The sequence below is a fragment of the Erythrolamprus reginae genome, chromosome 1 (genome assembly GCF_031021105.1).
Source record: "Erythrolamprus reginae isolate rEryReg1 chromosome 1, rEryReg1.hap1, whole genome shotgun sequence".
In the NCBI taxonomy this organism is placed as follows: domain Eukaryota; kingdom Metazoa; phylum Chordata; class Lepidosauria; order Squamata; family Dipsadidae; genus Erythrolamprus; species Erythrolamprus reginae.
Window position 1 is genome coordinate 135,822,003 of NC_091950.1, and position 13,035 is coordinate 135,835,037.

Below are 13,035 nucleotides of genomic sequence, written 5' to 3' on the forward strand. Positions count from 1 at the left end.
TACGGGGTGTTCCCATGGAGGGAATACAAAACCCCTGAAGAGGATCGTTGGGGGTGCTGCCCGCGGAGGGCAGAGACCCCTTTCCTCTGTTCTTCCTTCTTCTGTGATCCTTTCAACCTGAAAGACAAAGAACAGGATTAAACAGGTCAACAACAATCATTTTAAATATAATTTATTTCTATATATATAACTATATGTATAACTCCTAAGAGCAAAACTCAGTATGTCTCTACTCTTGGATTGAGTTTTTAAAACTGGGGCTCATGGGAGCAGTAAGGGGGCGGTAGCTATTATTATGCTAATTATAACTCAGTCTCTACCAATAGGATTGGTACATTACCCATGTTGGACTCTCCTTCCAGATGCAGTGGAGAATAAAGTTGATTTCCTTTTGCTTCTCAGGTCACTGTTTTCTCAGAAGATAGAAAAACATAGTTCCTCAAAAAGAGTTATAAGACTCCAAGAGAGAGAAATAAAAGGGTGATTAAATGATGGAAATCCAATACGGTTAAAAGATGATAGATAATGATAAATTATATTAATAACAAGAAAAAATAGAAAATAAAAATAGGGAAAATAATAGCATACACATTAACAGATAATAGAATCTATTGTAATTAAAAATAAACTAAGCTTAGTAGGTAGAAGCTTAGGATTAGGTAATTAGTCTTCGGAGAAGGGCGACATACAAATATTATTATAATAATAATAATAATAATAATAATAATAATAATAATAATAATAATAATAATTGTATTATTAATATTAATTGTGCATTGAAGTATATAGTGAATTTAAACATTTAAGGATTAGAAATTGTGGGGATTTTGAAATATATTCCCAGGATTGATTAAATGTTGTTAATGTTTTGTTTTATGTCCTAGACATTTGGGATATTGAAATTATGGTGAAATGAGTAATTTTCAAAAAATTAAATATTAGTAAATTAGTAGGGGATAACAAATACATGGTGCAAAGAAAATTATTTACCATATTTTTTGGAGTATAAGGCACACCTTTCCCCCTCCCCCCAAAGAGGGTGAAAATATTGGCTTTTTATACACAGATAGAGTTATTTTGGCTATTCCGAAGCCCCTCCCCTCCCACCTGCAGAGAGCTCCTAGGTGCTGGAGGATGGCAAAAATGGTCCTGTTTTTGGAAAAAATGAACTGTTTTCCCCCTGGGTTTTTTTCATAGAAATGGGGCAGGCAAAGAGTCTGGGGAGCCTGCAGAGAACTCCTGGGAACTGGGGGGGAAGACAAAAATGTCTCAATTTTTGTGAAATAATGGGCAAAACCCAGCCCATTTTTCACAAAAACAAGGGCATTTCTGCCATCTTCCAGCACCCAGGGGCACCCTGCAGACCCTTTGCCCACCCATTTTTTGCAAAAATGGGGTTGTTTTTGCCTTCTAATTACCCCAACTAGCATGTCTAGAGGAGGAATTCTGGGAATTGAAGTCCACAAGTCTTAAAGTTGTCAAGTTTGAAAACCTTTGGGTTAGGAATTAGGGATGCCAGGATCTTCAAACTTGGCAAGTTTAAGACTTGTGGACTTCAACTCCCATTCTTGAGCTAGCATGAGTGGAGGAGGAGTTCTGGGAGTTGAAGTTCACAAGTCTTAAAGCTGACAAATTTCAAGTTTGTAAAAAGTATACAGTGGTACCTCGAGATACGAGTTTAATTCGTTCCGGACCTGGGCTCTTAAGTCGAGCAGCTCTTATCTCGAACGACTTTTCCCCATAGGAATTAATGTAAATAATTTTAATTGGTTCCAGCCCTCAAAAAACTCACAAAGTTAGTCTAAATTATGCAGAAAGACATGTTTTTAATGAAGAAATGTACATGTACATATAAATGAATAATGAAGTTTCTTTCACTTAACTTGTAAACTTTCTTAAACTTTTAAATTTACATATGTTCAACTTCTCTGCCACCCAATCCTGTAGGACAGAGGTCCCCAACCCTTTTTGCACCAGGGACCGGCTTTAAGCGATCAAGAGAGGAATGGGTGAATGAATGGACGGAGGGTGGGAAGGAAGGAAGGAAAGAGGGAAGGGACAGGAACAGAGGAAGGAAGCAAGGAAACTTATGAAAGGGGAGAGTAAGAGAGGAATGAGTGAAGGGAGGGAGGGAGGGAAGAAGGTGGGAAGGAGAAAGAAAAGAAGAAATAGAAGAAGGGAAGGTAAAAGAGAGAAAGAAAAAGAGCAAGAAAGAAAGAAAGAAAGAAAGGGGGAAGGGACAGGAACAGAGGAAGGAAGCAAGGAAACTTATGAAAGGGGAGAGTAAGAGAGGAATGAGTGAAGGGAGGGAGGGAGGGAAGAAGGTGGGAAGGAGAAAGAAAAGAAGAAATAGAGGAAGGGAAGGTAAAAGAGAGAAAGAAAAAGAGCAAGAAAGAAAGCTGCAAGCACCCCCCCGAGCCCCCCAGGCCGGCTGCAACCTTTTAAAACACGCGCGCCGCTTCGCAGCTGTCTCCTGAAGCCGAACGCGGAAGTTAGCGTTTGGCTTCAGGAGACAGCTCCTTGGCGCTTGTATCTCGAATTTGGGCTTGTAAGTAGAACAAAAATATCTCTCCCCTCCCAGCTCTTATCTCGAGTTGCTCTTAAGTAGAGCAGCTCTTATGTCGGGGTTCCACTGTACATGGTTATAAAAAGAATACATGTTTGTAAAAAGTATTCGACTACACTGATATTTTATTAAATAATATATTACTATGCCATTTGGTTCAGAATACTTTTTCCCTTGTTTTCCACCTCTAAAATCTAGGTGCGTCTTTTACTCTGCTGCATCTTATACTCCGAAAAATATGGAATGTTTAAATGAATTAATGGAAAACATGATGAAGAAATAGAAACAGAGAATGGTACTGATGAAGTTGGAAGATCAGGGTTATGTATACTTATTTGTATTATTACTGTTAGTATTGTCCACTGTCTTGTTCTTTCTTTCGCTCTTCCTTCCTTTCTTCCTCACCTTTTCTCTCTCTCTCTTTCATTCTCTTCCTTCCTCCTTTTCTCTCTCTTCCTCCCTCTCTCTATTTCTCTCTATTTTTCTCCCTCCCTCCCCCTCCCTCCCTCTTTCTTTCTTTCAGTTTTTCTCTCCCCTCCTTCCTCTTTTTTATCTTTCTCCCTCCCTTCTATTTCTTTCTTTCGCTCTCTCCTTCTTTCTTTCTTCCTTCCTTCCTCTCCTTTTCTCTCTTTCTTTCTTCCCCCATTCTCTCTATTTCTCCCCCTCCCCCTTTCTTTTTTCACTTTCTTTTTCTCCCTTCTCTCCCTCTCTTTTTTCTCTCTTCCTCCCTCCCTATTTCTTTATTCTCTCTCTCTCCTTCCCACCCTCTCGCTATTTCTTTCTCTCTTCTTCCTTCCTCTCCTTTTTTCTCTCTCTTTCTCTTTCTCTCTTCCTTCCTCCCTTTCTCTATCTTCCTCCTTCCCTCCCCCTCTCTTTCTCTCTCTCTCTTTCTTTCTTTCTTTCTTTCTTTCTTTTGTGGTTGGCTCTGGCCCATCTCCTGCCCCAGGGAATGGGGAGGTGGATGCAGGGGAAACTTCAATATGTCACAGGCCTGTGTTATTGCCGACAGAATCAGTTCAGAGTTTAGTTTCCTCGGACGAAGAAGAAGGTGGGAGTGACTCGGCAGAGGAGGGCTTGGCACACAGCCAAGGCAGTCAATCTTCCTTATCTTCTATTGCTTCAGATGATGACATTTTGGACCCACGCAAGCGCAGAATTATGAGTAGAAGAGACCAAGTAAGAACATTTTACAGGAAATAAGGGAGGCCACCTGTGTTTGGGTGGGGCTCCAGTAATTAGGGCTGCTACTATAAATAGCAGCATGTGGGTTTGACCATTGTGGAAGAATATCTGATCGCAGTTCATCAGGAATCTTGTGTGCTGGACTTTGTTGCTTTTTCACGCCTTTGAAACCAAAGCAGAGCAACATGTGTGTGTGTCTCACTTTGTTGGAAGAAGAAGGGGTGTGAAGTTTCTTCACAGCTGCTGGCTAAGTACTTAATGACTGCTTAAGGGAAATTGTACAGACTACCTGGTTGTTTTGGGAAGAGTGCTCTTTGTAATGCAAAAAGAGGGCTTAGTTTATTTTGACTTTTGTGATAAAGAACATGGTTTTGAATTTTCAAACGTGTGTGCGTCTGAAATTTGTATCCTTGAATTTTCGGGAGGCTCCTATCAGAGAGCCTGGTAGAACACTTTCTTTCTTTCTTTCTTTCTTTCTTTTTTTCTTTCTCTCTCTCTCCCTTCCTTCCTGTCTTTTTCTTTCTCTCTCTCTCCCTACTTTCCTCCCCCCTCTCTTCCTCCCTTCCTCCCCCATTGTTTTGTGTGTCTGTTTTCAAGTCACACCACACACTGTGGATGTGTCAGGGGGAGGAAGAGGAGGAGGAGGGGGGAAAGGAGAAGGGGCTCAGCAGCTGAGCTGACTGGGCCTTTCCCACTGAAGGAGCCAGCCAGAAGGACTCACATGGGAGGCGGAGGAAGAGGAAAACCTGTCAAGCACCCAGTCGTGCCTGGGGAAGATGGAGAGTGACATTCCGCGTGGCTGGAGGGCCGCTCCGGGGCTTGGTGCCGCTGCCTCTTCAGGTCCTTGTGGCGCCAGCTGCTACAGTGGCCCCCGAGCACCATCCCAGGCTCACACTCCACAGAATACCCCACAGCACTGCCTTTGACCAACCAAGCCATGGTCAACATGGCATAGTTGGGGCAGGGGTGGGAGCAGGGAAAAGACCTTGCTACCAACGAGGAGGGGCAGAATTGAAACATGCCCCTCCCCTCCTGCTCTCCCCCCACTACTGGCAGTCCCCCTCTTCCATTCCAAAATCGGGACATTTTTGAAAACCCAAGGGACGTGGGACAATTTATCCAAAGCAGGACTGTCCCACCAAAAGCAGGACATCTGGTCACCTTAGTATATTTACTTTCTTCAATTTATATAGCCACCCATCTCAAATATATGACTGTGGATGGGTAAATAATTTAATACTGGTGACCAAGGAATTATTGGGGCAGTAAGAGTAAGGGGACTCCAAAAGCTTTTACTAGTCCTGCTAAATACTTTTGCTTTCAGATTACATACATTAAATATATGTAGAACAAAAAACATTAAGGAAAACAAAAATACTAACTATCTGTGCTGTTAAGAGACGTAACCTGGCTTCCTCGAACATTTCAGCAATTTGTTCAGGATCTCTCTCAAATGTAATATCTGCATTGCATTCTGGACATCTAAGTAATCTGCCCAATTGATTAATTTCTTCTGCACTTAGCTGTAGGAGGAAGAAAAGAACAGTAGTGTAACTAAAAACAATGATAATGATGTTACATTATTTAGTCAATCAGGGGAAGATTGTATTCAAATAATATTTAATTTTATTGTTTGGTACAGAGGCACGGCACACAAATATGCATGCCGGTCGTGGATTGGCCAAGACGTGATGGGCTAATTCAAACAACTGTCAAGCCGTGCCTTCGCACAGGGAACTTTAAAAGAGCGGGTTGCCCGACTCTCTCTGTTCAGTCATTGCTACAGCTTGATCTTAATTAAGAAACAGTATCTCCCTCATTTATTGCTTATCTAAAATTTATATTCTGTATTAATATTACTTTCTCCATCTAGTTGCATTCTACTTCTTTCACTCCACTTACAACTACACCTCTGGTGATGAACCTACGGCATGCGTTCCAGAGGTGGCATGCAGAGCTCTCTATGGGCACGCGCACATTTGTCCCAGCACAGTATGCCATAGGACGGGTGTTAGCAAGCTGGGGGCTCTTTTGTCAGTAAATGGGAAATCCCAACGGTGGCAGTCACAAGGCAGGGGAATCCCTGCGGCAGTAAGGGAGCGCACGTGCAGTAAGAGAGCACACGCACCCGAGCTCGGGTTCACAAGGTGAAAATGGTTCTTAAGAAGAGGCAAACACATCTTAAACACCGGGTTTGTATCGCGAAGGGTTCATAAGATGAGGTATCACTGTACCATATTAATTTATTTGTATTTAACATTTGTTTTCCTTACTCTGTAAGGGTAATCTATTTTGATTGCTTTTTCCACCATTGACCAGTTTGCATCAGCCAAAAATCGATCAAGTTTTAGCATTGTGAAAGTGTTGGCTTCCATTTTTTTAATACGTTGAATAGCATTAAACATTGCCATACGCTTTGGAAGAGTTATATTACAAAGCCCTGTAATAAGAGAAAAATAATTGGTTATTGTGAAATGTGCATGAAATATGTTGGCATCAATGTATAAATTATAATCTATAAATAATCATGTGACTCCTACCACCAGGAAATTATTGAAGATCTGGTTGTTCTCTAAGGTCTTCGGGACAGGATAATTGCAGAGCCAAGGTTTTATTTTGGTTTCAATCTGCTTTGATTTATTTTTGTATTTTGCTCTTCTAGGTTAATTGCATTTTTAATTTGTTGGATTTTTTAAATTGTAAATTGTTTGGGGGTTGATTAGCCTATAAAATGAAATTTTAAAATAAAATAGCTCAACTTGAAGGAAACTTTATATTCAATTTTAAGTAAAGCATTGTCTTCAATTGCTATTTCCACCCATTAGCGTCTGCCACATTTCCCACTTTCTTCTCCTGTTTCTATCTTTGCCTTTACATTACTTTTCAGTCTGTATCACTTACTCTCTGTATTCAATAACTTACTTATTTCCTGGAAGTTTCCCTACAATTTCTCCCTGAGGCTATGTACAATCTCATTATTATTATTATCACCATTTATGCTTCCTAAAGGATTCTTAAGTTTAAGTTTATTAGATTTGTATGCCGCCCCTCTCCGAAGACTCTTTCCCTCTCCGCCATGCTTTCTCTCACTTTCTCCTGCTATTTTCTTAGCTCTCTGCCCTATTCTACTTCTTTCCTAAAATTTTCCTTCCTTTGGCACCATACAAGAATGAACTGTAACTCACTAACATTTAAAATTGAGTATTCAAATAACATAGTTTAAGTAATAGGTTACTTTACAGGATTCACAAATCAGCCAAACTCTTTGCTGACTTTGGCAGATTTGTGAATCCTGTAAAGTAACCTATTACTTAAACTATGTTATTTGAATACTCAATTACAGTTCATTCTTGTATCTGTTCAAATGTTAAATGGGAGAAACCCAAAGTCAGGAATTGCCATCTTGTTGTATTTGAAATAAATTAAACATATGAAGATGTTCTGATATTTGGACTGTGAATTACAATTTAGAATATGAAGATATTAAATACCATACATCATGTAAAGAATGTTTCAGATTTGAAAGAATATAAAAACTGAATATGATAAAATGATACAATATGATTATTTTTGTTTTCGTAGATTTTCACGGGTACAGGTATGACGGTCTTGGTATATTTGGGTTTCTTCACGTGTAGGATTTGGAACATGAAATTGATTTCGACAGTACCAAATTAATTTCCAAAACAGAACACTACAGCAAAAGAATAATCATAGAAGCCATCGAGATAGAAAAACATCCCCAAAATATGAACAAGCGGGATGATACCTCCCGCTTACCAGACATCTGGAAACCAGCTCTCAAACGTATCCCAGCCATAGAAACCAGACTCAGAACACACATTGTAAAACAATCAAGTAGCCTGCAAGTTCCAACTACTCAGGATATCACGCCTAATCTACAACCATTAACTAATCAGCATACCTCAGCTATATCAACGACCCCAATTGTTACCCCACTGACTCATCAGGAAGTTTCTACACAGCAGGCAATTGCTGAGCCATCAAACCACACCCAGCCACCAGTATTTATAGAAGGAAGGCAGCTCAGGTCTCGCAGTGTTCGCCTGAGAACAAGGACAGAAACACCAGCCTGAAGATGACGAGTGAGACCTCGTCGAAACGTCGCCAGAAATTTCCAAATCCTACACGGGAAGAAACCCGAATATACCAAGACCGTCATATATATATATATATATATATATATATATATATATGTGTGTGTGTGTGTGTGTGTGTGTGTGTGTGTGTGTGTGTGTGTGTGTGTTTCGTAGATTTTCACGGGTATATGTATGTAGATTGTTCTGAGTTCGGGTTTTGCCCTGTGTAATATTTTGCATGTCTATGCGACGTTTCGGTGCAAAATATTACACAGGGCAAAACCCGAACTCAGAACAATCTACATATATATATATATGAAAATCTACGAAAACAAATATATATAATATAATATATATTTATATTATATAAATATTCAGGAAAAATATGTGAGAGATATATATATAATATAAATTTATAGCATACTATGTGTGCATTCATATGTAGAAATGTGTTTGTGCATAGAGCTCCAATTAAATTTGATTTGAAATTCTGTGTAAATATGAAGTGAAATTCTTATCCCTATGACATTACACATTAAAAGCTTCATTAAAGGATTCTAATTCAAATTATTGGAAAGCAGATGCATATATAATTTTCTTACTTAACTAAAAACTGGCTAGATTGATAAATTAATCAAATCAATTTTTCCACAAATTTGCATTTGATATATAATATGCTAGTATTCAACACATCAATAGCATAATCCCAGTCACACTCATTCAGACATGTCCAACTGTGCTCAGTAGAAAATATTTCCAGGAAAATGTATATAGTCTGCCTGTTAGAAACTAAATAGAAAAACAAATATTTTTTAAAATTGTATGTTTAATGTCACCTAAGGTTACAGCCAGCGACTTCACAGTGATTGAATTAATAATCAAGGTTAACAGTGATGATGTTCCAGCATGCATTAATATCTGAAAAACAAAACATTGTTATAATTAGCAACCTCATAAAATGTTCATCCATTTATGATACCATATTTTAAGGGAGCAAGGTAAAATAGAAAGAATAGTACAGATACATATAGTATAATTTCACCTAATAAGATGACAAAACAAAATTAAACATAAACAACTATAGTAGTATAATCCTGGATTCTGAATTTTGTCCCCACCCCACCCAAAAAGAGAGCTGAAAAAGAAAATGAGTTAATTTTGGTTCACCACTTACCCCTTCGCTGCCACTAATTGTTCATATCAATATTTTAACAAAAAACTTTACAATCAACACTAATTTACTGCAAGAACTGAATTTTAAGAAGTAAAAAGGGAATTGAGACTAGGATGTATTTGTCGCCAGATCTATTATACATGAAATTACAGGTACAAATTCTGGAGTCTTCCTAATTTCTTGTTCTGTTATTTCTCTTAGCCATCTTCCACCTTATTCCAATAATTCTTTGCTTTCGGACACGTCCACCATAAATGAAAATATGTACCGATTTCTTTTTTCAATTTCGAACAATTGGACGATGTACTTGGGAACATCTTTGAAATTCTATTAGGTGGAAAATGCCATCTATAAAACATCTTTATTTGATTTTCTTTAAAAGAAGCATTGGTTATTTTCCAATTGTATGTCCAAATCTTTTCCCATGTATCTAAATCTATTTCTTTTCCTAAATTTTTACACCAACTAATCATATTGTCTTTTAAAATCCAACCTATTGTCCTATAATTAATCAAATATTTATATACTTTCCCGATGAATTTTCCTTGATTTTTAATTAATAATTTCCCTAATATGTTGTTGTCTTTCTTAAATATATACCTGATTTAATCTGCGCATACTGCCACTAATCCATTACTAATCCTGCTTCTTGTAATTCTTTTCTCGTTTTCAATTTCAGTTGATTGTCTAGTACGTCCCTATGCTTCCATATTTTACCTTCTTGTAATAAATTTGAGGGACATATAGCTTCTATTGGAGAGATCCATTCTGGCATTACTAAAAATGATTTTTTCTTATCTCATTCCATTAGTTCAATAAGGCCTTTCTAATTGTATTTCTCTTAAAGTAGGAATGTTGTTTATACTTATCATACCAAACAAAAGCATGCCAACCTAACATTAGGTCGTGTCCTTCAAGATTTAATAATCTTCTATTTTCCAAAATTAACCATTCTTTTATACAGGATAAGGCTGCTGCTTGATAATATAGCTTCCAGTTTGGAAGGGCGAGCCCGCCCCTCTCCTTCCAATCTTCTAGTGCACTTTATTTTATTCTTGGTTTTTTCCCTTGCCATATAAATTTTTTTGTAACCTTAGTCAATTCTTTAAAAAAATTTACTCCTGGGTTAATTGGAATTACCTGAAATAAAAACAGTACTTTGGGGAGAATATTCATTTTTATTGTAGAAATTCTTCCAAGTAATGTTAATTGTAAGTTATTCCATATTTCTAAAGTTTCACATAGTTATCATTTTTTAATGATATGGCTTTGGCTGTAATCCAAATACCCAAATATTTTACTTCCTTTGTTATTTTCATACTTGTCAACTTTTCTAATTGCTTTATCTGTAAGTCTGTCAGATTTTTTGTTAGTAATTGCATCTTTTTCTTGTTAATTTTCAAACCTTCCGGGTTCAGCGTTCGGGAGGCCGCCGAGAAGCCCCAGGCTGTTTTAAAAACCTCAGCGAAATCTCAGCATCACAAAAACATGGAAGTCTGGAGGTGGGGTTTCGAGGACATCCGTGTTTTTGTGATGCTGCAATTTTGCTGAGGCTCCTCTCGCTGGGAAACCCCACCTCCGGACTTCTGTTGCCAGTGAAACACCCATTTTTGCGCTGCTGGGATTCCTCTGCAGCATCACAAAAACACAGAAGTCCGGAGGTGGGGTTTCCCATGGAGGGGAGCCTCAGGGGAATCCCAGCAGCGCAAAAACAGGCACTTTGGCTGGCATAAGGGGTGAGTTTGGGGCTTGCATACATTAATCGCTTTTCCATTGATTCCTATGGGAAACATTGTTTCGTCTTACAAACTTTTCACCTTACAAACCTCGTCCCGGAACCAATTAAGTTTGTAAGACGAGGTATCACTGTAATTTACAAATCCTCAATTTAAAATCATTTGTTTAGTGACTGCTCAAAATTTGTTAAGCACATGTGACACACTATTTTATTACCTTTTCGCTGTGATCATTAACATCACATTTGCTAAGTGAGACATCACATTATTGTGACTTGAGATTTTCCTTACTGACTTTCCCCATTGACTTCGCTTGTTGGAAGCTAATTGGGAAGGTCATAAATGATAATCACATTGGTGGAGGACACTGAACATACCATAAATACATGACAGTTGCCAAATGCCAGAATCACAATTACAATCACAGGGATGCTGCGGTAAGTTAAAATTGTCACTAAATGAATGGTCATAAATTGAAATCTACCTGTATACCTATTTTATATTTTTAATATAAATTAAATCTCACATTTTTTACAAGTTGAATTGAACTATATTTTTATTCCAATGTCCAATATGCTGGTATGCTTTCTTTTCAAAGCTTTAAAAAGCAGATCCAGAGAACATTTTGCTAAAAAGATTTCCATAGATTTGATTTTTCAAGATAAAAATTTATTTTATTTTTTTAAAATATATTTTATTGATTTTCATAAAATGGACAAAACTGACACATACATATAACATAAAAGTGGGGTTGTATCTTCCCCGCTTATTTTTGAAGTAAAATTTCAATACAGAAAAAGAATACATTTAAAAAATACTTAGATTCAAACTTATTACTTTAAATGAAAAGAAGAGATTTGTTTTACCTTATATGATAAGTTTTCATACATAAACTAATTCTAACATAAATCTTAAATCATATCACTGCTAATGTAATTCTCTTATTTATTTATTTATTCATTATTTTAATATTTCTTCTTGTTTATCCATATAAACACTTTGTTCCATATCTCATAATATTCTGTTTCTTCTTGGTCTTTTAACCGTCTTGTCATCATATCCATTTCAGCACATTCCAATATTTTTTTAATAACTTCCTCTTCTTTGGGGATATTTTCCCCTTTCCAGGTTTGCGCATATATTATCCTGGCCGCAGTCAAAATATGAATAACTAAATGTAAAATTTCTTTCTTGTATCTCTGATTGGTTATACCCAGTAAATAAAATTCCGGGGTTATTTCTATCTCCTGTTTTACTATATCTTTTATCATTTTTTCTATCATTTTCCAATATAGCTTAACTTTATTACATGTCCACCATTGATGATAATAGGATCCTATTTCCTTCTTACATTTCCAACATAATGGAGAGGTCTTAGGAAACATTTTTGCTATTCTATTTGGTGGGAGGTGCCACCTGTAGAACATCTTAATTTGGTTTTCTTTTAGGGAAACTGATTTTGTCATTTTCCAATTTGAGGTCCAAACTTTTTCCCATGTATCTATGTCTATTTCTTTACCAATATTTTTGCACCAACTTATCATATTGTCCTTTAAAGTCAAATCTATATTTTTATGAGCAATCAGATATTTATAAGCTTTCCCTATTAGTTTAGTCTGGTTAGTAACTAGTAAGTTACCTAAGAAATTTTTACTTTTATTAAAGATGTATATCTTACTATCACTTTGAAATTTAGACTGGATCTGAACATATTGCCACCAATCAATTATAATCCCTTCTTCTTGTAATTTATTTCTTGCCTTTAATTTCAATTGGTCATCTAATAATTCCTTATATCTTATTATTTTCGTATCCCTTACAGAATTGGGGTGTATTATTGCCTCAAGGGGAGAAATCCATTCAGGAATAGTCAAAAAATGATTCTTCTTTACATCTTTCCAAACTTCCAATAAGTACTTTCTTATTGTATGTCTTTTAAAATACGTATGAATTTTATCCTTATCATACCATATGAAGGCATGCCAGCCAAGCATAAGGTCATGACCTTCTAATTTTAATGTTCTTTTATCTTCTAACGCTATCCAATCTCTAATCCAAGTTAAAGCGGCTGCCCGATAATATAATTTCCAGTTAGGTAGAGCAAATCCTCCTCTTTCTTTAATATCTTCCAAAATACTTATCTTTATTCTTGGTTTTTTCCCCTGCCATAGAAATTTTTTAACTATCGTTGTTAGATTTTAAAAAAAGTTTCCCCCAGGGTTTATTGGGATAACCTGAAACAAAAACAAAACCTTAGGTAGTATATTCATCTTAATC

At 36.9% G+C, this 13,035-nt stretch overlaps 1 protein-coding gene across 1 annotated transcript in view; it reads right to left on the reverse strand.

Annotated features, from left to right (window-relative positions):
• The window catches only part of LOC139158437 (solute carrier family 9 member C1-like), a 186,295-nt gene that overhangs the window by 98,808 nt on the left and 74,452 nt on the right, over positions 1-13,035 (reverse strand). The window contains exons 10-12 of the mRNA XM_070735749.1: positions 8,685-8,766; positions 6,022-6,188; positions 5,131-5,271 (exon numbers count right to left, since the gene is read on the reverse strand). Coding sequence (XP_070591850.1) covers positions 5,131-5,271; positions 6,022-6,188; positions 8,685-8,766 — 390 coding nt within the window. The remainder of the gene's footprint in view (positions 1-5,130; positions 5,272-6,021; positions 6,189-8,684; positions 8,767-13,035) is intronic.